Here is a 27,772-nt window from a genome sequence, read left to right as displayed (position 1 = left end):
TAGCATAAAGACACCATTTCTCATCCCCAGTAACAGTACAGCATAGGAATCGTTGGTTTCCATGAGTCAGTTGATGAGCAAGCAGAGATGTACATATGGTCACTCAGATTTTTATGATTTTGGTTTAGAGCATGCAGTACCCGTACACCCGATTTTTGAACTTCGCCCATTTCACATTTGATTTGATTTGATTTTATCAGGGAAGCAAAGACAACCTTTGTCAAACCCACTGCTTCTCACACCGAAACAGAGTTTATTGTGCGGTATCATTCCCTGTGTCTCTATTAAAGCCAACCAACGCCCTTCAACAGTGCAAGGAGATCCTTTTCCAGTGCTTTGCTGGACACAATTTCTTCAAGTCTGGTTGATCCGAATATTTTGTGTGTTATGATTTCCAGTGCCTCACATTTGAAGATAAAGTGTGATACAGTTTCCTCACCCACACCACACATCCTACATTTGGGGTCTTCTTTATCCCACAGTAGTGGAAAGATCACAGTTCATCACATTTGACAGTTAAACGATCTTCGTCAATCCCAAAAGGCATTTGTGAATGAGGAATACCCATGTTCTTACTGTGCTCTGTCAAATGACATTTTCCCCATACACAGGACAAATGTTTGTGGCTGCCTCTGCTGCTGTCATCCCTCTATTGAACTCAAACAGGAAAATATGAGGGGCGTCCACAAAGTTAGTTTCATTTCTATTTCTATCTGCGGCAGCACTAAGATTGCAGTTCAGAGCATGTGCGACAGTTACTCTGACTCAAGTAGAAGACGTGTACACCATTTTCAAATTTGAAAATGCCGCAGCATGTGAAATCAGATCTGTGCTTTGTTGTGTAAATGCAAAGAAAGTTAAACCAAAGGAAATTAATTGGCAAATATGTGAGGTTTACAGACAAAATGCTATGAGTGATTCAATGGTTAAAAGATTGGTCAGACTGTTGAATGGAGGACGTGATCAAGTGCATGAAGAACAAAGAAGTGGACCCCCATCTGTGGTTACTGATGAACTGGTTCACACAATTGAATAGAAGATTATGCAAAACTGTAAGTTTATACTTAGTGCCCTTGCTATGGAAGTTCCGCAAATCTCACGATCACTAATTCGTGAAATTGTTACTGATAAACTGAAATTTTGAAAACTTTGCTCACAGAATGAGATTTTAACTCTGCAGTGGAATGTGCGCTGATATGAAACTTCCTGGCAGATCAAAACTTTATGCTGGACTGAGACTCGAACTCAGGACCTTTGGGACATTTGCCTTCGTGCAAGTGCTCTACCAACTGAACTACCCAAGCATGACTCACAACCTGTCCTCACAGCTTCAGTTCTGCCAGTACCTCGTCTCCTACCTTCCAAACTTCACAGAAGCTCTTCTGCAAACCTTGTTGAACTAGCACTCCTGGAAGAAAGGATATGGCGGAGACATTGCTTAGCCACAGCCTGGAGGATGTTTCCAGAATGAGATTTGCCCGTGAAAGGCTCTGCTGCAGAGTGAAAATCTCATTCTGGAAACATCCTCCAGGCTGTGGCTAAGCCATGTCTCGGCAATATCCTTTCTTCCAGGAGTGCTAGTTCGGCAAGGTTTGCAGAAGAGCTTCTGTGAAGTTTGGAAGGTAGGAGACGAGGTACTGGCAGAATTGAAGCTGTGAGGACAGGTGCTTGGGTAGCTCAGTTGGTAGAGCACTTGCCCGCGAAAGGCAAAGGTCCCGAGTTTGAGTCTCGGTCTGGCACACAGTTTTAATCTGCCAGGAACAATGGGTTTCTTTCTCAGATAGTAATGCGGGATGAATCTTGGGTATCGTACGACACCCCTGAAACAAAACTGTAGTCAATGGAATGGAGGCATACTTCATCCCCAATGCAGGTTAAGCCTAAGCAAATCTTGACACCTCAAAGTCATGTGGACTGTGTTTTGGGACAGAAAAAGCATTTTGCCGATTGATTTCTTACCACGAGGCCTAACAATCAATGCACATGGTTACTGTGAGACCATTAAGAAATTGTGCCGCACAATACAGAAAAAGTGCCGAGGATTACTGTCAAAAGGTGGTGTTGTTTTTTCCACGATAATGCCCGACCTCACACGGCTAATGTGACCAAACAACTCTTATGGGAATTTCACTGGGACACATTTGATCATACTCCATAGAGACTGGACCTCGCTCTTAGTGACTTTCATATCTTCTTTCACCTAAAATCTGTCCTTGTTGGTCAACATTTCAATGATGATGACTAGCTGAAAGAAGAATACACAGGCGGCAACCTTCTATGAAGAAGGCATACAAAAACTTGTGCCACGCTATGACAAGTGCCTACAAAATTTTGGAAGCTGTGTAGAAAAGTTGTTTAACAGTTGTAGATTTTTTGCACAGTAAATATTTTTTCTGTATCTGTACTCGTTTGTTTTATGTAACCAAATGGAACTTACTGTGTGGATGTACCTGGTATGTCAGAAATGTTAAGGTTTCTCCACTTGGTACTCTTGTTTTCTAGCATCCACAGCTTCACTTGCTATCTCTAAATGACAAAATGTCAACTCAAATAGCAACAGTGAACTACAAATGAAAAAGACAATAAACAAACCCATAGCAATGGAATACCAACATGCAAAACAATAAGCCTATGAACTTATGCACCAACCTAATATTTCCATGAACAAACTGCTCGTAATAGTAGTGTAAGCAAATAGCAGGAATGTAGGTGTTATATGTTTGATGGCTCAGCTGGGATTGGGCACAGACTGAGAGAAAACTCATTTTTGGTGACGTGAGACTATTTAAAGACTAGTGTATGAACAAGTTGTTTGTTCAGAAGTTATAGAATGACTTGGAAAAATGGCTAGGAAAATTTTTGTTGTGCGAAAATATTGGGTTACCAAAAATGAGGTAATTTAGGCATTTAGAAAAGTTAATGGAATCACTTCATGTATCCACACTAAAAAAACAGGTCCCAGGTACTACACCATATTAAAAATTATATTACATAATGGCAAATTATTCAAAATTGTGATTATTGGCTTAATTAGTGGTGGGTGTCATCTGGTTCAGAAAAAAATAAAACAGCAAAGTTGGTGTCAAAGTTCAGAATCCAACAATCCAAACACACACACACACACACACACACACACACACACACACACACACACACACACACACACACACACAAAACCTCAACATTACAGTATCACTAAAATATGTAGGTAATACTGGTCATATTATAATGATTAAATAGCTACAGTTTGCATACCTCACACCTACAAGAGAAGAGTGCTTCTCTGATTTTAACAACTCGCACAGTTCCATAGGCACTTCAAATATAGAATAAAGGGGGGGGGGGACACATTATCCAGAGGGGCAGCAACCATTGGTACTTAATAAGTTCATTTACTTTCAGCCTGCAAATAAATGATAAAATGACATGATAGTCCATGCAGTCACATAGGCCATAACCTGTTATCTTTTAACTGGTATGCAACTTTGGTGGCAGTTACTAAAATTTCACTGTTGTTTCAAGCAATAGGCCGTTACTAATGAAATGGCAGTGTTGGAGGTAGCTACTCAGCAGACTTCCCTGAACTTGAATGAGTATTCATCCATCCTTAGCTGGCCTAAAATACTACTTCAAGGCATAGCATTTTCAGACAGCATTCCATGCATGGGCAGTTTTTGGAATGCCTTCCCTCTTCTTACACCTCTCTTATCAAGGGTTGGTCAAGAGGAAAGGTGCTTGCTTTGAGGAATGGTAGTATTAGTAATTCTGAAGAAAAGCCATGTGAACTTACGTCTTGTTGCTAAGTTTCTGAGGAAACTAATGGAAACAATGGAGAACATGACAAATTTAGGTGTTAGTAAATGAAACATTGTTATCTAATGTTTAGTTTGTGTAAATTTCCTCACAAAAGATGTTCAAAAGTCCTCAGTCAGGTGCAGTGCATTTTGCAGATTTTGTAACTGTTGTGTTGCTGGTCTCTCATTCGTACAGTCCTTTACTTTAGCACATGCATGTAAAATAAGAGCAAGAAGTTCCTCCTTTGTGTCCACTGTGCACTTACAGAATTTGCACAACAAGTAATATGAGTAAGATCAGGTGACCTCGGAGGCCAAGAAATGACTCCACTGCAGCCAATCCAGTGCCCAGGACCTGTACCTGTTAAATACTGTGTCACTGAACGTTACAGAATGTTCACGAATTCTGTCATGCTGAAAGTACATAAGTCATTGTGTTGTCAAAAGGATATTCTCAAAGTATTCTGGTAACATATTTTGAAGGAAATAAAGATACCGTACTCAATAAAGACAGTTATCTAAAACATCTGGACTGACTAGTAAGTCATCAATAGTGTCACAGATGTGACACACACACACACACACACACACACACACACACACACACACACACACACATACACACATTGAAATTATTGGTAAAGACAACACAACACAGCCTAATGTTGCATTGGCTGTACTAGCGTGTGAGTGCTGGTGAAGGACAACATAAGACTCTGATCCCTGTGATTTTCAAATGGCTGTACGTTTGATACGGTCAAGAAAAGGACAATCCCCCCCCCCCCCCCAGAATCACTAATGTTGTTGCTCTTCAAAGTATGTAACTTTCCTCCTGATACACTGTATATATTGAATTGATGTCCTTTCAGCTCATTTTGAGTAAGAGAATAGTATTTCTTACAGCAGGATGTTATGTTTTGATGAGGATCTGGGAACACAAGAATTACTATAGAGAGAACTCCATTGTAGCAAACAGTTTCTGTTGATACTAATGTTGGGGCTACGTCTTTTACATTATTTAGACCAGCAGTAATGAGAGAAATAAAATAACCGAAATAGCAAACACACTAAAGAAGCAAAAATAGGAAGAACAATTAAGTATAATGTACAAAAATACACAGATCAGCCACAACGTTATGACCACCTACCTCATAGCTTGTATGTCCACCTTTGGCACAGGTGACAACAGCGATCCATTGCGACATGGAAACAATGAGGGCCTGGTAGGTCACTGGAGGGAGTTTGCACCACATCTAAGCATGTGCGCGCTCCTGCGCGCACACACAAGCGCGCGCGCCCACACACACACACACACACACACACACACACACACACACACTCACACACTCACACTCACACACTCACACTCACACACACACACACACTCACACACACACACACTCACACTCACACTCACACTCACACTCACACACACACACACACACACACACCACCTAATTCCAGTATTTTACAGGGAAAAAGGGAGGCGGCGGTGATGAGCTCTGACACCATGTTCAATCACATCCCAGGTGTGTTCAGTCGGGTTCAGATCTGGTGAATTTCGGGGGGGGGGGGGGGGGGGGGGGGATGAGCCAGCACATCAATCGGAACTTGCCACTGTGTTCCTCAGTTCCTCGAACTGCTCCATCACACTACTGACCTCGTGACATGGCACATTATCTTACTGAAAAATGCCGATGCTGTCACAAAACGTGATCATCAAGAAGGGATGTATGTGATCTGCAACCAGTGTATGATACTCTCTGGCCATCATCGTTACTTGCGCGAGTTCCACTGGACTCGTGGATGCCCACGTGAATGTTCTCCAGAGCATAATGGAGCCGCCACCAGCTTGTATCCATCCTGCAGTACAGGTGTTGAGCAGCAGTTCCCCTGCAAGGTGACAGATTCGTGCCCTCCCATCAGCATGATGGAGGTATTGGGATTCGTCAGTGGCAACTGACCCTTAACAGAGACAAATGTAATGTATTGCGAATACATAGAAAGAAGGATCCTTTATTGTATGATTATATGATAGCGGAACAAACACTGGTAGCAGTTACTTCTGTAAAATATCTGGGAGTATGCATGCGGAATGATTTGAAGTGGAATGATCATATAAAATTAATTGTTGGTAAAGGGGGGTACCAGGTTGAGATTCATTGGGAGAGTCCTTAGAAAATGTAGTCCATCAACAAAGGAGGTGACTTACAAAACACTCGTTCGACCTATACTTGAGTATTGCTCATCAGTGTGGGATCCGTACCAGGTCGGGTTGACAGAGGAGATAGAGAAGATCCAAAGAAGAGTGGGGCGTTTCATCACAGGGTTATTTGGTAACCGTGATAGCGTTACGGAGATGTTTAGCAAACTCAAGTGGCAGACTCTGCAAGAGAGGCGCTCTTCATCGCGGTGTAGCTTGCTCACCAGGTTTCGAGAGGGTGCGTTTCTGGATGAGGTATCGAATATATAGCTTCCCCCTACTTACACCTCCCGAGGAGATCACGAATGTAAAATTAGAGAGATTCGAGCGCGCATGGAGGCTTCAAGACAGTCGTTCTTCCCGTGAACCATACACGACTGGAACAGAAAAGGGAGGTAATGACAGTGGCACGTAAAGTGCCCTCCGCCACACACCGTTGGGTGGCTTGCGGAGTATAAATGTAGATGTAGATGTAGATGCAACACTCAACCACTGCACCAACATCTAGTGCCAATGGTCACATGCTCATTTCAGTTGTAGTTGCCAGTGTCGTGGTGTTAATATTGGCACATTCCTCGGTTGTCAGCTGTGGAGGCCCATTGTCGGGAGTGTTCAGTGCACTGTGTGCTTGCAAACTTGTACTCTGCCCAGCATTAAAGTCTGATGTTAGTTCTGCAACAGTTTACTGCCTGTCCTGTTTAACCAGACTGCCTAGCCAACAATGTTGGACATGTGTAGCAAGGGATGGCTACCCAACACCATGACATCTACACAAGATTTCACCTTGGTTTCACCATGGGTTGAAGAGAGACACCACACCACAGCACTCGTCAAACACTTGAAAAGTTGTGAAGTTCCCAAAATGCATCTGCTGAGCCTCTGGGCCATCATAGTCTGCCCTCAGGGAAACGCGGATTGCGAGGTTCCTGCATTCTACACACGCACAACAGGCTCACTGATACTACATGCACCATGCATGTGTCTGACTAGCAGTCGTTCCGTGCTAGGTGATGCTGCTATCGCTTCGACAGGTTTATATTGGTAGGTCAATGGTCATAATAGTTCTGGTTGATCAGTGTATTAGGGTCAAAAAACCAACACCCCCCTCATCTTATTGTAGGTGAATCAGGAAGAGGAAAACCAGTTGATTTCTTTCCTTTATGGACACCATTAAATTGCATAAATAAAATGCTACAGTGTGGAGAAAGGGTTTGTTCTCATGTATGAGAAATAACCACAAATTCATTGCTAGACATCAGTGATGTTTAGTGATTTCAGCTAGAATTTTGTGAAGGAGCCAGTTGAGAATAAAAGATGGCTGATAGGGAAGTATAGTGGCATTTAGCTCTTGTTAAAAAAACAAAAAAAAAGAAAACCACTCTTTGTGTAGAGAATGTGAAAAGCGAGTGATGAAAGAAGTTTTGTGTGTCAAGTGCAACTACTGGTTGTACAAAAAGTGCACAAAAGTAAACCTAAAATACATCAGTGATAGTTTTCTGTGGATATACCATGGCTGTTAATGAGAAAACAACCACTCTTTTAAGTATAGTGAACTCAAAAAGAAACCCAAAAATTATTAAGTCACTACAAAAAACAGGCATTAAAAACTGAAATGTTGACTATAAAGAAAGAAAATGATATGTAATATAAGAAAAGTAGTCCTCTGTGTGTGTGTGTGTGTGTGTGTGTGTGTGTGTGTGTGTGTGTGTGTGTAGAAATCCATGAAATGGAAAAAAACAAGAAGACTGCAAAAATACATATGCATGTATGAAATTTAAAAACAATACACCCAGTGTTTCTTATAATGTCAAGATAAACTCATTGAGCCAAAAATCTGTATTTAAATATACAGTAAATGGAATGTAGGACATACAGTAAAAGAACAGACAAAACCACTGCTATGCAAGCGAACAAAAGTAAGTTCAGTAACTGGCAATTTGCTGCTGAAAAACATCACTGTCCTCGACTGCAAATCAACATGCAACCAGGAATTAGAAGGCAACAGCTCAACAAACATTTTCAAAATGTTAAATACAAAACAAATGACTACAGAACTGGAGAGCAAAACAAAAAATTACTACAGAGGTGTATTTATAATGTTGGAGTCCGCAGCTCGCAGTCTACATCTACGTGATTACTCTGCTGTGCACAATAAAGTGCCCGGCAGAGGGTTCAATGAACCACCTTCAAGCTGTTTCTCTACCGTTCCACTCTCGAACGGCACGCGGGAAAAACGAGTGATTAAATTTTTCCGTGCGAGCCCTGATTTCTCTTATTTTATTGTGATCATCATTTCTCCCTATGTAGGTGGGTGTCAACACAATGTTTTCACAATCGGAGGAGAAAACTGGTGATTGAAATTTCATGAGATCATCACGTCGCAACGAAAAATGCCTTTGTTTTAATGATTGCCACTCCAAATCACGTATTATGTCTGTGACATTATCTCCCCTCTTTCGCGATAATACAAAACGAGGTGCCCTTCTTTGTAGCTAACATTGCTGTCTCTGGATCACGGGGTCCCAGGTTAGATTCCCAGCCGGGTTGGGGATTTTCTCTGCCTGGGGACTGGGTGTTTGTGTTATCATCATCATTCAGGAAAATGGCTAAATTGGACTGTGCAAATATTGGGACTTTGTACGGGTGCTGATGACTGCACAATTGAGCACCCCACAAAATAATAATAATAATAATAATAATAATAATAATAATAATAATAATAACAACAATACTGGCTAAAGAAGTTCACCTCAACACATTCACATCTAACTAAATTATTTAACAGTTACATTGCAGACCCATACACATTCCCTGATACACTTGCACATGGAATAACCTATCTGAAACCTAAAGATCAAGCAGACACAGCAAACCCAGCTAAATATCGCCCCATAACATGCCTACCAACAATATACAAAATATTAACTTCAGTCATCACACAGAAATTAATGACACATACAACACAGAACAAAATTATAAATGAAGAACAAAAAGGCTGCTGCAAAGGAGCACGAGGATGTAAAGAGCAACTGATAATAGATACAGAGGTGACATATCAAGTGAAAACTAAACAAAGGTCCCTACACTACGCATACATTGATTACCAAAAAGCCTTTGATAGTGTACCCCACTCATGGTTACTACAGATTTTGGAAATATACAAAGTAGATCCTAAATTGATACAGTTTCTAAACACAGTAATGAAAAATTGGAAAACCACACTTAATATCCAAACAAATTCAGATAACATCACATCACAGCCAATACAGATTAAGCGTGGAATATACCAAGGAGACTCATTAAGTCCTTTCTGGTTCTGTCTTGCTCTGAACCCACTATCCAACATGCTAAATAATACAAATTATGGATACAATATTACTGGAACATACCCACACAAAATCACACATTTGCTATACATGGATGATCTAAAACTACTGGCAGCAACAAATCAACAACTCAACCAATTACTAAAGATAACAGAAGTATTCAGCAATGATATAAATATGGCTTTTGGAACAGACAAATGTGAGAAAAATAGCATAGTCAAGGGCAAACACACTAAACAAGAAGATTACATATTGGATAACCACAGCGACTGCATAGAAGCGATGGAAAAAACAGATGCCTATAAATACCTAGGATACAGACAAAAAATAGGAATAGATAATACAAATATTAAAGAAGAACTAAAAGAAAAATATAAACAAAGACTAACAAAAATACTGAAAACAGAATTGACAGCAAGAAACAAGACAAAAGCTATAAATACTTATGCTATACCAGTATTGACCTACTCATTTGGAGTAGTGAAATGGAGTGACACAGACCTAGAAGCACTCAATACACTTACACGGTCACAATGCCACAAATATAGAATACATCACATACATTCAGCAACAGAAAGATTCACATTAAGCAGAAAGGAAGGTGGAAGGGGATTTATAGATATAAAAAACCTACATTATGGACAGGTAGACAATTTAAGAAAATTCTTTCTAGAACGAGCAGAAACTAGCAAAATACACAAAGCAATCACTCATATAAATACATCAGCTACACCATTGCAATTTCATAACCACTTCTACAACCCTTTAGATCACATAACATCAACAGATACAAAGAAAGTAAATTGGAAAAAGAAAACACTACATGGCAAGCACCCGTATCATCTAACACAGCCACACATAGATCAAGACGCATCCAACACATGGCTAAGAAAAGGCAATATATACAGTGAGACGGAAGGATTCATGATTGCAATACAGGATCAAACAAACACCAGATATTACAGCAAGCATATTATTAAAGATCCCAATACCACAACAGATAAATGCAGACTTTGCAAACAACAAATAGAAACGGTAGATCACATCACAAGCAGATGTACAATACTAGCAAATACAGAATACCCCAAAAGACATGACAATGTAGCAAAAATAATACATCAACAACTTGCCATACAAGATAAACTAATAAAACAACACGTTCCCACATACAAGTACACACCACAAAATGTACTGGAGAATGATGAATGCAAATTATACTGGAACAGAACGATTATAACAGATAAAACAACACCACATAACAAACCTGACATCATACTCACCAATAAAAAGAAGAAATAAACACAACTAATTGAAATATCCATACCCAACACAACAAATATACAGAAGAAAACAGGAGAAAAAATTGAAAAATACATCCAACTGGCTGAGGAAGTCAAGGACATGTGGCATCAGGATAAAGTTGACATTATACCAATTATACTATCAACTACAGGAGTCATACCACACAATATACAGCTACAGCTACATCGAAACATATATACACTCCTGGAAATGGAAAAAAGAACACATTGACACCGGTGTGTCAGACCCACCATACTTGCTCCGGACACTGCGAGAGGGCTGTACAAGCAATGATCACACGCACGGCACAGCGGACACACCAGGAACCGCGGTGTTGGCCATTGAATGGCGCTAGCTGCGCAGCATTTGTGCACCGCCGCCGTCAGTGTCAGCAAGTTTGCCGTGGCATACGGAGCTCCATCGCAGTCTTTAACACTGGTAGCATGCCGCGACAGCGTGGACGTGAACCATATGTGCAGTTGACAGACTTTGAGCGAGGGCGTATAGTGGGCATGCGGGAGGCCGGGTGGACGTACCGCCGAATTGCTCAACACGTGGGGTGTGAGGTCTCCACAGTACATCGATGTTGTCGCCAGTGGTCGGCGGAAGGTGCACGTGCCCGTCGACCTGGGACCGGACCGCAGCGACGCACGGATGCACGCCAAGACCGTAGGATCCTACGCAGTGCCGTAGGGGACCGCACCGCCACTTCCCAGCAAATTAGGGACACTGTTGCTCCTGGGGTATCGGCGAGGATCATTCGCAACCGTCTCCATGAAGCTGGGCTACGGTCCCGCACACCGTTAGGCCGTCTTCCGCTCACGCCCCAACATCGTGCAGCCCGCCTCCAGTGGTGTCGCGACAGGCGTGAATGGAGGGACGAATGGAGACGTGTCGTCTTCAGCGATGAGAGTCGCTTCTGCCTTGGTGCCAATGATGGTCGTATGCGTGTTTGGCGCCATGCAGGTGAGCGCCACAATCAGGACTGCATACGACCGAGGCACACAGGGCCAACACCCAGCATCATGGTGTGGGGAGCGATCTCCTACACTGGCCGTACACCACTGGTGATCGTCGAGGGGACACTGAATAGTGCACGGTACATCCAAACCGTCATCGAACCCATCGTTCTACCATTCCTAGACCGGCAAGGGAACTTGCTGTTCCAACAGGACAGTGCACGTCCGCATGTATCCTGTGCCACCCAACGTGCTCTAGAAGGTGTAAGTCAACTACCCTGGCCAGCAAGATCTCCGGATCTGTCCCCCATTGTGCATGTTTGGGACTGGATGAAGCTTCGTCTCACGCGGTCTGCACGTCCAGCATGAACGCTGGTCCAACTGAGGCGCCAGGTGGAAATGGCATGGCAAGCCGTTCCACAGGACTACATCCAGCATCTCTACATTCGTCTCCATGGGAGAATAGCAGCCTGCATTGCTGCGAAAGGTGGATATACACTGTACTAGTGCCGACATTGTGCATGCTCTGTTGCCTGTGTCTATGTGCCTGTGGTTCTGTCAGTGTGATCATATGATGTATCTGACCCCAGGAATGTGTCAATAAAGTTTCCCCTTCCTGGGACAATGAATTCACGGTGTTCTTATTTCAATTTCCAGGAGTGTATATACAACTACAAAAATCTGTAATTATTGATACATGTTTAATGACCCGAAAGTTCCTAAATGCAATATAACATATACCGTACAGTTAAAAGGAAGTCGTGCTTGATCAAGGTCTGCGTCACTGTCCATTTTTGGTCAGACATAACGTCTGAGAATAGAAAGAAATAGTAATAGTAATAGTAGTAGTAGTAGTAGTAGTAGTAGTAGTAGTAGTAGTAGTAATATAAATGTTGGAACAAATTTGTTAAGAATAAGCAATGAAGAAAGAATCCTTAATGAAACAAGAAACATGATTAGTTTGGCAGGAAGTGTCTGTGCAGGATTTTGGCTGATACTTAGTGGAATCCTAAAAAAGAGGTCAGTGAGTGACAAATATATCTCCAAAATAAAGTGTGCCATCAAAGAACAGTGTGATCATGTTGGGGCAGTTTCCAGATGCCATGCATTTAAATAGTGGTGTCAGTAACGCTCAGCAGAATGTTTAGATGTCTGCAAAATCATTAAAAAGCAAGGGAAACTAATACAGCCTGATAGGGGTGAAAAATCAGATTCTCCAGTTGAAAAAGCAAAATATATGTGCCACATAAAAAAGTGGGGACTACATAATGTGCCTTCAGAATACATCACATATGTAAGTCAACAAAAGCAAAATTACGTAAAAGTAAAACATCAGAATATGTAACACATTGGTAACAAGAAACTAGAAGCAGAAGTATTCCTAAGTGAAATACAAACAAACATATGCATTAGTGAACATGGGCTAACTGAGTCAGATAGTAAAGCTGACAGTAAAGGACCATATCTTACCCAGTTACTTCTGTAGATCTAAACATAAAGGTGGTGAAGTTTGTGTATATTAAAACAGGAAACCCCATAAAGACTGTAAACAGTGAAGGTATTAGAGACCCATAGCTATAAAAAGACTTAGATATTACGGGTGTAGTGGCAGAGGACTTGTGTGTTTTGTGTGTACAGATCAGTAGGTGACAAGATTGGTGTCTTTCTGAGAAAGATTGCTAGCTTACTAAGACTAAGTATGAAGGAAAAAATAGTTATATGTGAAGATTACAATACTGACATAGGAAAAGAATAAAAAATAAGACACAGTTTTCAAGAATTGTTAATACAGTATAACACGAAGGCAACAGTATCTGCACCAGCGGAGGGCCTTACCAAATTCAGACAATTTGTGACAACTTCATTAATCATACTAGTAGGTGTAACTATGGATCACATGTAATTCAGACATACATATCTGACCGTCATGGGCAGTTAATCTGCTTGTGCAGAAATAAATGAATAAAAATGAACAACCAAAGAAATCAGGATAATCAGTGAGCAGAACATTAATATCCTTAAAACAATATTAAATAAGGAAACATGGAATGAAATCCTACAGGTGTGGAATGGAAATCAAAAGTATGATTCATTTATTACAATGTAGCATTCCACAATGTAGAGAGACAAGAAAAGCTACAGGATCAAACACAGTGGATTACCAATGAAATAAGCGAAGGAACCTACAGGTTCTGAGACAGGTGGGTGAAGCTGAAAACTATGAAGTATTACAAAAGAAGTGCACAAAAATAATAAGACGTGAGAGTAAGAGCACTTAACACCAACCTAACAAACATGAAAAGCAAGATAAAGGCAGCTTGGAATGAAATGAATGCAGAAAGGAAGGTAAAAGATGGATCAAAGAAACAGAAATTAAATGAGAATAAACAGTGATTAAAGATGGCAGAGAAATAGCTGGCATACTCGGTGATAACTATATACATGTGGTAGAGAACTTAAAATTGGGAAGGAAGTCCAAAAAAAGGTTACAAAGGCATCAAAAAAATCGATCAGAAGCATATTCTTGAAACCAGTCACAGAAGATTAACTGAGGGAAATTGTACAGAAAGTGAAGCCCAATAAATCAGCTGGTGTTGATGAAAAATCAAATTACATAATAAAGGTAGTGATCAAATACTTGTTCCATTGCTGGGCAAAATGAAGAGCTCTTTCAGAGACTGAATGTTTCCAGAAAAACTGAAGATAAGCAGGGTAGCACCAGTGTAAAAGAAAGGGGATAAAAATGACTACAAATGAATTTCACTGTTCTTGTTCCATCACAGAATGGTTTCGGAAAGGATTGCCAATCTGACAGAATACATTGCACAGTCCTTAGATTTTTTAAAAGTATCTGCAATGTTTCTAGATCTCAAAGACATTAGACTCCATTAACCATGAAATGCTGATAAAAAATTTTGGAAAACTATGGTATTAAAAGGCAAGCAAGGGGAGTGGATACAATCATACTTACGCAACAGGAAGCTCTCTCTGTCTGTGTGTCTGTGTGTGGAGAGGAGAGAGGGAGAGAGAGAGAATGAATTAGAATATTGTATGATGCAGATGACGTGACAAATGTGAAACGGTTTGATATTTGCAGAAATGTATGCTCTTCTATCACAGCTCTTGGGAAATGGCGTGAATCTAAACTGAAGAGAGATTATGTATGTAGTGACCAGAAACGGAGAACCCTATGTGCACGAGTTCAGAGGTGGATGAAACAAGGGTGGAAGAAACAAAATCCATTAGATTCTTAGGCATTACTGTCAGTAATGAGCTGAGGTGGAAAAAACTTATTTTCTCAGTAAGAAACTCGGCATCATTCATAATAAAGCACCTATCACAGTATGCAGACTAACAGCTTCTGTGGACATTATTTCATGGACTCTGAACCACACCTACAGTAGGGAGCGATAGAGTGGGGAAACTCGAACATTCAAGAAACAGTGTGTTCACATTACAAAAAAATCAATTAGGATCATTTTAAGAAGAGACTTCCGAAGCATGCAGAAAGTACTTCAAAAATCTGTGCATCTTAACTTTTACACATTTTTTCATATATAAAATGATAATATACATCACAAAAGATAGTGCATAGGGATTACAAACACTAGTGTACACACCCACTACACTGAAGAAGGAAAGAATGCAAAACATACCCCACTGTCTGAAAATGCCTGAAAAAACACTTCAGTGCTCGGGTACCAAATTACTAAGAAGCTTTCCTAAAAACCTGCATGACAGTGTACATCACACCAACTTTTGAAAGAAACTTGGACTATCTGGTGGGAAAAGTATTTTACACTGTTGAATAGTACTTGTCACTTTCAGTTTTATGTATTGTAATTTATAATCAGTGATGTTATCATGTAATCAGAATGGTTAAGAAATACTTGATTGTGAATGTTCCTGTTTTTGACGCTCTACACTGAAGATCCAAAGGAGCTGGTACACCTGCCTAATATAATGTAAGGCTCCCATGAGGACTTTGGAGTGCCGCAACAGGACATGGCATGGACTCGATTAGTGTCTGAAGTAGTGTTGGAGGGACCTGACACCATGAACCCTGCAGGGCTGTCGATACAAGGGAGTGGAGATCTCTTCTGAACAGCATGTTGCAAGGCAATCCAGATATGCTCAATAATGCTCTTATCTGGGGAGTCTGGTGGCCAGCAGAAGTGTTTAAACCCTGAGGAATGTTCCTGAAGCCACTTTGTAGCAATTCTGGTTGTGTGGGGTATCGCATTGTCCTGCTGAAATTGCCCAAGTCTGTATGAATTCATAATGGACATGAATGGATGCAGATGATCAGACGGGATGCTTACATTCGTGTCTCCTGTCAGTCGTATCTAGACGTATCAGGGGTCCCATGTCACTCCACTCTGCATACGCCCCACACCATTACAGAGCCTCCACCAGCTTGAATACTCCCCTGCTGACATGCATGTTCCATGGATTAATGAGGTTGTCCCCATACCTGTACACGTACACCCATTTGATACAATTTGAAACGAGAATCATTCAACCAGGCAACATGTTTCCAGTCATGAAGAGTACAATGTTGCTGTTAACGGGCCCAGGTGAGGCGTAAAGCTTTGTCTCGTGCAGTCATCAAGGGTACACGGTTGGGCCTTCGGCTCCAAAAGCCCACATCAATAATGTTTCATTGAATGGTTCACATGCTGTCACTTGCTGATGGACCAGCATTGAAATCTGCAGCAATTTGCGAAAGCGTTGCACTTCTGTCACGTTGAAAGATTCTCTTCAGTCGTCGTTGGCCCCGTTCTTGCAGAATCTTTTTCTGGTTGCAGCGATGTTGGCGACACGATGTTTTACCAGATTCCTAATATTCACGGTACACTCGTGAAATAGTCATATGGGAAAATCCACTCTTCATTGCTACTTCAGCGATGCTGTGTGCCATTTCTTGTGCACCGACTATAACACCATGTTCAGACTCACTTAAATCGTGATAACCTGCCATTGTAGCGGCAGTAACTGACCTAATGACTGCACCACACACTTGGTGTCTTATATAGGCATTGCTGACCACAGCACCGTATTGTCTGTTTACGTATATCTGTATTTGAATACGCATGCCTATACCAGTTTCTTTGGTGCTTCAGTGTATATTACATATACATTCGCTGTACACCGTGTAATCCCACAGGATCAATTAAAATGCAGTTCATTTCAATGATAGAAATATTGCACAGTTTGACATGGGGTGTCACGTCAGAATTGCAGAATATAATGGGACATAGTGTGTGCTTTTTTAATTTTTTTTAATGGTGACTTTATTGGTAAAGTTAATTTTAACTGAAACTATTATCCAAAAGGTAAAGAATAAGGATAGAGAGGGAATGGAAAGGGAGAAGATCAGAAAGAACTATACGACTGCCGTGATTTGCTCATAAATGGGCATTGTGCTGTCATGTTACAAAAGGCATTCTCTCTGCTTCCACTAAGAATGTGATTCAGAGATAACCTCACGTAGTTCATAAGGCACTTCATATTTCAGTCTCGTGCACTTTGTTAATGGTGTAGTTTTCTGGTAAAATTGACAGCATTACACTGCAGTAGTCATTTGCAGCCCTGTTTCACTAGATGAAGTACTTGAAATCTTACAGCAGATCAGACGCAGACTGCGACCAGTGTCTGGTGAAGGCTTTGGCAACAATTTGAAGCACAGCAAACGTTTGCAGCAGGCCACAATAAAGATCACCAAGAGACCACTCCACAACAGGAGCAATTTCTGACATTGACTGTACGATGAAAGCCATAGATGTCTGCAAGATAATTGTTTGCAGAGATTATAGTTGCCCCAGGAGTTGCTGTTTCCCAGTGAAGTATACATTAAATCAGAGCAACTGGTCTTGTGCCAGTTGTCCAGCTGAATGTGTTCAACTAAGGGCAGTGCAGAGGTATGCCAAGTTATTGTCGACAGAGTACTTTCTGGACCATGAACTATTAGGGTGTGTGCTCTTCACAGATGAACTGTGCTTCAGTTTGCTGAATGATAATCTTGAAGAAGTCATCTGTAGGTTATGTACTCTCCTTTAATATTTTTAAGATTGTAGAGGTTAAAAGTTTGTATACTGGATGAGCATATGAAGTTTAGTGTATTTGTTAGTTGTTAGAGGAATATAAGTAATGGTTGGAAATAATGTATTGCCATTACATGTATAAATTTTGAGAAATCCAACTGCTCCATGATCCATTATTATTGATTATAATGTCCCTCTGCATCAAAGTGCTATTTTGGATGAATTTGTACTGATTAAGATATGTGCTGTTAGACTGACCAATGAGGTCTTCATTTTTGAATCCTATAGAACATGATTTGTATACATTGTAAGATGAATTTGTGGTGGTCAGTTGGCACCAAAGACTTTTCTGGAGCTCTTGCAGCTGTTAGGAATGGGAATAACTTACAAGAGCTCTTGAATCAACTTGTAGAGGAGATACCACATCACTGCCAAGTGTGTGTTGGTGCTAGGTAACCCTGTCACCTATTAACTGTTGTGAATGACACTTCTCATCTTTCTTGCATTCTTAAATTTGTCTCTTCAGATTCAGAAACATAATTTCACGTGTTGGACACTGTTATATTCCAAATGTGATGTTAGTAGCTGTATATAATTTTTTAACCCTTTGGCAACCATGTCGAGGAAATATGCTCTCATTTGTAGACTGTGATTATCTTTTGGATTCTGTTGCATATGAGCATACACTATGTGATCAAAAGTATCCAGACACCTGGTTAAAACTGACTTCCTCCGTCAATAATGCTGGAATTCAATATGGTGTTCACCCACCCTGAGCCTTGATGACAGTTTCCACTCTCACAGGCATATGTTCAATCAGGTGCTGAAAGGTTTCTTGGGGAATGGCAGCCCATTCTTCATGGAGTGCTGTACTGAGGAGAGGTGAGATTACAGTCGTGAGGCCTGGCATGAAGTCGGTGTTCCAAAACATCCCAAAGATGCTCTATGGGATTCAGGTCAAGACTCTGTGCAGGCCAGTCCATTAAAGGGATGTTATTGTCATGTAACCACTCCGCCACAGGCCGCGCATTATGAACAGGTGCTCAATCGTGTTGAAAGATGCAATCGCCATCACCGAATTGCTCTTCAACAGTTGAAAGCAAGAAGGTTCTTAAAACATCAATGTAGGCCTGTGCTGTGATAGTATCACACAAACCAACAAAGGGTGCAAGCCTCCTCCATGAAAAACACGACCACACCATAACACTACTGCCTCCAGATTTTACTGTAGGCACTACACATGCTGGCAGATGACGTTCACCAGGCATTTGCCATACCCACACCCTGCCATCAGATTGCCACATTGTGTACCGTGATTTGTCAATCCACCCAAATTTTTGTACTGTTCAATCATCCAATGTTTACGCTCTTTACACCAAGGGAGCCATCGTTTGGCATTTACCGGCGTAATGTATGGCTTATGAGCAACCGCTCGACCATGAAATAAGTTCTCTCACTTCCCGCCTAACTGTCATAGTACTTGCAGTGGATCTTGATGCAGTTTGGAACTCCTCTGTGATGGTCTGGATAGACGTCTGCCTATTACATATTAAGACACTCTTCAACAGTCGGTGGTCTGCGCCAGTCAGCAGACGAGGTCGACCTGTATGCTTTTGCACTGTAAGTGTCCCTTCACATTTCCACTTCACTATCACATCGGAAACAGTGGACCTAGAGATGTTTAGGAGTGTTTAAATCTCAAGTGCAGATATGACACAAGTGACACCCAATCACCTGATCACGTTCGAAGTCTGTGAGTTCCACGGAGTGCCTCATTTTGCTCTCACAATGTCCAGTGACTACTGAGGTCACTGATATGGAGTACCTGGCAGTAAGTGGCACTCAACAGAGGAAAGTCCACTGGACCTGACAGGATACCAATTCGATTCTACACAGAGTACGCGAAAGAACTTGCCCCCCTTCTAACAGCCGTGTACCGCAAGTCTCTAAAGGAACGGAAGGTTCCAAATGATTGGAAAAGAGCACAGGTAGTCCCAGTCTTCAAGAAGGGTTGTCGAGCAGATGCGCAAAACTATAGACCTATATCTCTGACGTCGATCTGTTGTAGAATTTTAGAACATGTTTTTTGCTCGAGTATCATGTCGTTTTTGGAAACCCAGAATATACTATGTAGGAATCAACATGGGTTCTGGAAACAGCGATCGTGTGAGACCCAACTCGCTTTATTTGTTCATGAGACCCAGAAAATATTAGATACAAGCTCCCAGGTAGATGCTATTTTCCTTGACTTCCGGAAGGCGTTCGATACAGTTCCGCACTGTCGCCTGATAAACAAAGTAGGAGCCTACGGAATATCAGACCAGCTGTGTGGCTGGATTGAAGAGTTTTTAGCAAACAGAACACGGCATGTTGTTATCAATGGAGAGATGTCTACAGACGTTAAAGTAACCTCTGGCGTGCCACAGGGGAGTGTTATGGGACCATTGTTTTTCACAATATATATAAATGACCTAGTAGATAGTCTCGGAAGTTCCATGCGGCTTTTCGCGGATGATGCTGTAATATACAGAGAAGTTGCAGCATTAGAAAATTGTAGCGAAATGCAGGAAGATCTGCAGCGGATAGGCACTTGGTGCAGGGAGTGGCAACTGACCCTTAACATAGACAAATGTAATGTATTGCGAATACATAGAAAGAAGGATCCTTTATTGTATGATTATATGATAGCAGAACAGACACTGGTAGCAGTTACTTCTGTAAAATATCTGGGAGTATGCGTGCGGAAAGATTTGAAGTGGAATGATCATATAAAATTAATTGTTGGTAAGGCGGGTACCGGGTTGAGATTCATTGGGAGAGTCCTTAGAAAATGTAGTCCATCAACAAAGGAGGTGGCTTACAAAACACTCGTTCGACCTATACTTGAGTATTGCTCATCAGTGTGGGGTCCGTACCAGATCGGGTTGACGGAGGAGATAGAAAAGATCCAAAGAAGAGCGGCGCGTTTCGTCACAGGGTTATTTGGTAACCGTGATAGCGTTATGGAGATGTTTAACAAACTCAAGTGGCAGACTCTGCAAGAGAGGCGCTCTGCATCGCAGTGTAGCTTGCTCGCCAGGTTTCGAGAGGGTGTGTTTCTGGATGAGGTATCGAATATATTGCTTCCCCTACTTATACCTCCTGAGGAGATCACGAATGTAAAATTAGAGAGATTAGAGCGCACACGGAGGCTTTCAGACAGTCGTTCTTCCCGTGAACCATACGCGACTGGAACAGGAAAGGGAGGTAATGACAGTGGCACGTAAAGTGCCCTCCGCCACACACCGTTGGGTGGCTTGCGGAGTATAAATGTAAATGTAGATGTAGATGTACAATGCACCTAATGTGAAAAACATGTGTGTTTGGTGGTGTAGCGATACTTTTCCTCACATCGAGTGCTCTGTTAAGTTTAATTACTAGTTACAGACAACATGGGTACTCAGCCTGTTGCTAACAAAAATGAATAAAATAATTTAGGACTTCACAATAAGCAACTTCAGGATGAATCTACAGAATAACAGTACTGGTGTTTCTGCGTGAAAATTGGGAAATGTGCCACAAATACAATAGATTTGGATAATATGGTAGGAGAAGTACAGATACAATATTTCTCTCATGTTGTAAGACATACATCTAGAAAAATTATCAAAAATCAGAAATTTTTCATGATATGTCCAAAATTAATAATTCCAAGAATCAAATTAAAACACAATAGAGTATTGCGAAAAAGGATACTGGGAAGTTTGTCTAAAGAAAACAGATAAGTGATACATTACATCATGCATAAATCAAACACATGTAACAGTCACAGTCTTAATGTAATATGGAAAATTACTGCAGCAAGCATATAAGAAGAAGAATGACAGTGTATGCAAGAAGTACGTGTAACTTAAGCACCTGTAAATTTTATGCAGAGAAATCAACAGGGTAGGGGATCGGTCCATCACACACAGTGTCTCGGAGAAAAAGAACTGTCGGCAATGGCGGCTGAGCATATTCCAGGCGCAGACCAATCCCACGCTAAAGTGAACCCATCTGTTTGATTCTGCCAGTCAGTCTGCATCAGCAATGCTACCCCCTGTAAAACTGCCTGCATTACCTCCACTGCACAAGTTTTGACAGTGAACTCCTGTTTGTGGCACATGCACAAACTTTGAATGAAATGATAGGTCTGGGAGGAGGTTGATAAGCCAGAAAATAAGTACCCAATGTGTCTTGTAAAAACAGACTATATTGTTGAGGCCCTGGTCCCTCCAGTTTAGCTGGTATACATAAGTATCATATTCAAATCAACGATGGATGTGCATCACACCAGAATTCAAGGAGCCTCTGTGGAAGCCAGTAATTCAGAGTTATCATCTCCCAAATGTACTCTTTGCAAACTAGTGACTCTAGCGGGAGATAAATGAACAGGTGATAATTATCACACGCATTTTGGGACTCCTGTACAAAATATCCTGTTACAAAGGACTTTATAGGCAAAATACCTGTGTATTTCAGATATAGCTTGACACTGTGCCTTACACAATTCTCTACTAATATTAAATTTTCCGACCCATTCGTGACCAGCCCACCCTCTGCAGTTATCCACCCCAACATTGAGAATATACGCAGCAAGATGGTGAAAACAGCCCTATTCTTATAAGGACCAGTGTGAGACACTAGATAGTAGCAGGATATAAGGATGTAAGGATGTAAGGATTGTTGTAGGAAAGGCAGATAGTTACCTTCGATTTATTGGGAAAGTTTTCAGAAAGTGTGGTCTATCTGTAGAGGAGACTGCATATAGAACATCAGTGCAACCCATTCTTGAGTACTGATAGTGTTCAAAATCCTCACCAGACCAGATTAAAGGAGGACACAAAGCAATTCAGAGATTAGATTATTTCAGAAATGAGCTTGTATAGGAAAACAGCATGTCCCTGCCATGTCTCACTGCATAAAGGTTTAATCTGTTTAGTGATTGTTTCATAATATAATGTTAAGTATAAAAGTGTCTTTTACTAGTCTTTACATAAACTGATACTGACTGACATTTTCTCCACAGTTTCTCTTTCGCTCTTCATATATTACTGTATTAAGTGTACGTAGTTGCAAGAGAATCTACGCAGTGTGTCTGTATCTTTATTTGTTTAGTATTAAGATTTCACATCATATAATTTACTGAAGGTACTGCTGCCAAGAAAAAGTGATATTATTAATATGGACATATCCTTAACATTTGCAACTATTATTATTTGCCTGTCTGCTTAAAGTAAAGATTAGTTCTTAGGATTGTTAAAACCATGATCTTTATCAGCAGAAATAGGATTAAGTTGGCATGTTGCAAGGCTATACTTGGCAACTGCATTACTTGAGGGTTTGTTATTTCCATACTTACATCTGTTTCACAGGGAATTTTGTAATTCTCTCTCTTACTGTAGGGTTACTAGAAAAGACTTTGTGGGGAAAAAGACACTCGCTGTTTACAGAAAGACCAGCAAAATTAAGGAAGTTCATCTTGTATCTAATAGTGATCAAATTTGGAATCTTAGGAATGAATTAGGAAAAAACCTAACAGAAAATTTTTTTATGTCTGTGAAAACATAGGTGACTAAAACATTATCTTATGTTTTGTAGAACACTTCTGAGTGATTTTATGTTATTTCTGACATTGGATATCCTGGTTTTCAGGTCCATAACCAAATCGTATTACAGAAATTCTGTCGGTGCTCTGCTTGTATACGACATCTGTAACAGAGCAAGTTTTGAACATATTCCTCTATGGATGATGGAAGCCCGTAGGCATATAGAACCTCATCGCCCTGTATTTGCCCTGGTTGGCTGCAAGCTGGATTTAGTGTTGGCTGGTGGAAGACGTGAGGTATCGCGTGAAGAAGCACATGCCTTTGCTGAGCAGCACGGCTTACATCATGTTGAAACTTCTGCGCGAACTGGTGTAAATGTAGAAGAGGCATTTCATGCAGTAACCCAGGAAGTTTATAACAGGATACAAACTGGTGAATACAAAGTGGAGGATGGTTGGGATGGTATTAAAACAGGATTTCAGCGCCCAAGTGGGTATGACTTCAATTTAGTTGAAGCAGAACCTGCCAAATCAACTTGTTGCTGAGATGATGTACTGATATAAACTATTGTACATATTCTGTGTGAACTGTTATGGAATGTTGTTTCTCTGTGCATTTTTGAATCCTGACATAGTATGTTGTATACTTGCAGTATTTCATAATTTACGACTTACCTTTGTACAGGCAAAACTGCGATGACTACCAGTACACTTCTCAGAAAAAAATACTCATAAGGAAAGGCCTATATTACATATTTGGTACATATGGTAATGATTATGTGCCAAGAAGTTTAAGCAGTAAACCATGTTCGATCTTTATTGAGGTATCGTGTATTTATCGAACTTCAATCAGAAACAATGGCAATGGGCAGTGTTCTAACATCTTTTATACCATTGTGATATTGGTAAAACTGGAACTGACAGAAAAAATTGGTGCTTTCGAAATAAGTTTTACTATAAGGAGTGTGTGTCATAGGCTGATAGTAATATTCACATTACGTGTTTTTCAGAGAGAACACACAACTTGTCCGTTAAGTTGTTGATGAAAAACACATGCTGAAATTACATGAAAAATTTGTAATACTATGACTAAATTGCTTCCTATCATCCTGAAAGTAATTTGATAGGCAGCAGGCAAGTGTAGCAACATTAATGGAAAACACAGCCTTGTGGACTTAAAGGCTACTCTACTATTGATTGTCTTGTGCTGTCATTTTCTATTTTGGTACTGCTTTTCCCACTGGTTAATATACCAAAATTTTTCCTTTAGTAAATATGTGTCAGTGTAGACAAATTGTAACCCATTCTGTTCCTTTGCGTAACATTACTGCTGTGGAAGAATTTCCACATTAACAGTCTCCGTTTTGTGCTCAGTTGTTTCCTTCCTTAGGTCAAGAACAAAAGTTTGTCATTGATTGAAGACAATTAAAGTAATTATGATTAAATTTTTGTGTGTAGAATTTAGTGTATAAATATGAGAGATGTTTGAGAGTTTTCCAGCAATGGCAAAGAAGAACTGGAAGATTTCTCAGAACTATCAGCTTCTGGCGCCTTAATTCAGCTAGACATAGCATGTTGCAAGTTATTTGTTTGAGCTTTAGTTCCAAACATTTTATAGAATTTGAGAATATGAAAATGATGTGCATTGTGAAATATACCAATATGATACGGAACAAAGAAATGGATTACATACTAAATGCAATGGTTATTTGAAGTATGAGTTGAATCTTGACTATTACAGACTTCTCTCATTTCATATGTGGTATCTTAGTTAACATAGCATTCTGTGTAAAACTGATGCATCATAAATAAGCAATAAATTGTGTTTATTTATGTGTTTATTTTTTCTCTAATTATTTTGATTATATTCTATCCACACTTAAATGTCTCAGAACTGGTAAGTAAAAGTTAATATAACATCATTCTGCTTCTTTCCCCAATACCTACTGCTTTTTCATATGTGAGATCTGTAGTTGAACTAAAAGTAATATTCTGCTGAAGCACGTAGTGTCTGTGCAGTGATGTAAATGTACATTATTAAAGTAATACACATATGTATCACTACTGCCCTTCACTTTTGAGACTGTTGTTTAATTCACATAAACTAGTTTTGCCTTTCCAGGCTCAACTTCAAACGGGGCATGTGAACATAGTGTATTTATTTACATTGCTTAATGCTGGGCACTGGATCTGTAATAAGTAGATGGAAAACACTTTAATGTATCGCCGAGAGAGATGATTGGGCAAATTGTGTTGAAGCAAGTATTTCTTTACTTGCCACTGCAGTATGCGCGGTATTGTGTATAATATCCATCTGGCAGCTTCCATTTTAATTTCCTATTGACCACAAAATTAAACACTTTACACTGTGAGTACTGATTGCCTCCATAAATTTGGCAGAATGTGCAACTAGGATACAATATTCTTAACTTGGAAACAGCTTTTTTTTCCTTTGTGTACAAAATATCATCATTGTGCTGGTAAATGCATTGACAATGAATGTTAGCATGGGTGTTGAAAAGAAGCAATACAGTAATTTGAACTTCTGAAAATTGCTGCTGTTTTTGTGTGTGTTTCTCAATATTCATGTTAAAAACAGTCAAGATGAATGAATTTGCCCACACAATGATATTATGTACTGAAAAACCAAAGGAATTGTTCCAAGTTAGAAATGTTATGTCTCTGAGCAAAGATATTTGTAGTATATATCAGCTGAGTAGCAATTTTGAAAAAAGCAGAATTGTTATAGTTCACCACCTGGAACAACCATATCGGAAATGGCCAAGATGATCAGCTGATTGCGTGCTACTGCCATGTGGGTTAATAGAAATGGGCTGGACAGCGAAGCTAAGAGCAGATGACTAGGATGTTGTGTGCCCATGGATCATCACACAGGACATGAAGATCAGAGCCACTGTAAAGCACGATATTTGGCAGATCTGATAACAGAGTACAATAGTGTGCTGGCAGAAGTGTTACAGAGCAAATTGTTGAATGTGGGACTCTACAGCAGACTACCTCTAAATTTTCACATGTTGACCCAGTGATATCAATTACTACTGTAATGGACATACAATCATAGAGATTGGACATATGATCAATGGCAACATATTGTCTTATCAGATAAAAACATTTATAGTTACACAAAGTTAATAACTGTGTCTGGAAACAGTCAACAAGGCAAACAGCTGCTATAAACAAGTGCTGTGCTGCAGGCACAGGTTGTTAAGAGTGGTATTATGCTATGGGGAACAGTCACCTGGGCTCACATCTGAACTGTAGCAGTAACTGAAGACACCATGACAGCTGTGGACTGCGTGAACATTGTGGACCACCTGCATCTCTTCATGCTTTGACGTCTTCCCTGACAGAGATGACAATTTGGAGGAGGATAACAGTCCTTGTCACAAGGCCAAAATTATGCTCCAGTGGCTTGAGGTGCATGGCACTGAACACACATTGATGTCTTGGCCATCAAAATTTGTCAGATTTGAACCCAATTAAAACATCTGGACACTATCAAATGCCAGCTCCGCACCTGCAAACCACTGACCTGAGGTTTATGGGGTCATGTGACTAGTGCACACACATTTGGTGTTCCATTTAATATCGCACTACGATGGCAAGCTGAATACTGATCTGAAAAGGCAAACGGAGAGGAAAAGCAAATGCGAAGTCGAGAGTCATCAATACAGTGCAAATATAATCTGAATCAAAAACCAAAGATAATAACGTAGAATAAGCTTGTCACTGTGATTGCAATGGCCACATGGGTGACCTGAAATCTTGAGATGCATTAACACAACTGGCAGAGGAACATGCACTCTTTCTTTCTAGCTGATGCCACCAGAGAGTCTCACCACCTCAAGTGGTATTCGTGTCATTTGGGGTGCAGCCGTGATACCAAAAAACTTTGGATGACCAACACTGGTGCATTCATTGTGGTATTGTTGTCGGAATCCAATGACAATACTAAATTTCTGCCACTTTAACAAGCACATAGGGTCAAAAATGGCCAGACTAGTATTTTGTCCGGTGCGGCAAAGGGGAGTTTTGTGCAGGTTATGGCCTGGAATGAAAACTTGAAATTTTTTACACCGTACACAATGGCCAACACCACTTCAATTTGTGAATAATTTTGCTTTACCTGTGAGAGCATCTTTGCAATGATACAGAGTGATCATTTCTTTTTGCGTAATTCTTATGTGAGAGAATGGCACCTATCCCATATTGTGACATGCTGGCTGCAAGAGTCAGGAGCTTGACTGGAATGAACAATGCTACGGGGGATACCGGCCTCTGGTGTTTCCATCTGGAAGAATGCTTTGTGACACTTTGGGGACCAAACAAATTGAATGCCTTTCTTCCTCAAATGGTTCAACAGCTGTGAGAGGTGAGCTTCTTGGGGAATGAATTACCCGAAGTACTTCACTTTCCCTGGAAAGACTGTACTTCCTTCAATTTTTAATGGACCAACAGCTTCTCAATTGCATTTACTTGCTGTGTCAGCATGATCACTTTGCTGCTCAGCGTGTGCCCCAAATACTGCACAGAGGTTGCAAAAAACTTGAACTTGTC

The 27,772-nt window shown here is 40.5% G+C and overlaps 1 protein-coding gene across 1 annotated transcript in view; it reads left to right on the top strand.

The window, feature by feature from the left end:
• Positions 1–25,035, top strand: part of LOC126184635 (ras-related protein Rab-39B) — a 41,676-nt gene extending 16,641 nt beyond the window's left edge. Inside the window, exon 3 of the mRNA XM_049927108.1 lies at positions 23,302–25,035. Coding sequence (XP_049783065.1) covers positions 23,302–23,740 — 439 coding nt within the window. The 3' untranslated portion in view covers positions 23,741–25,035. The remainder of the gene's footprint in view (positions 1–23,301) is intronic.
• The last annotated feature ends 2,737 nt before the right edge of the window (positions 25,036–27,772 follow it).

The sequence above is a fragment of the Schistocerca cancellata genome, chromosome 4 (assembly GCF_023864275.1).
Source record: "Schistocerca cancellata isolate TAMUIC-IGC-003103 chromosome 4, iqSchCanc2.1, whole genome shotgun sequence".
Taxonomy (NCBI): Eukaryota; Metazoa; Arthropoda; class Insecta; order Orthoptera; family Acrididae; genus Schistocerca; species Schistocerca cancellata.
The sequence above is the reverse complement of the archived record's forward strand: the minus strand, read 5'-3'. Positions and strand labels throughout refer to the sequence as shown.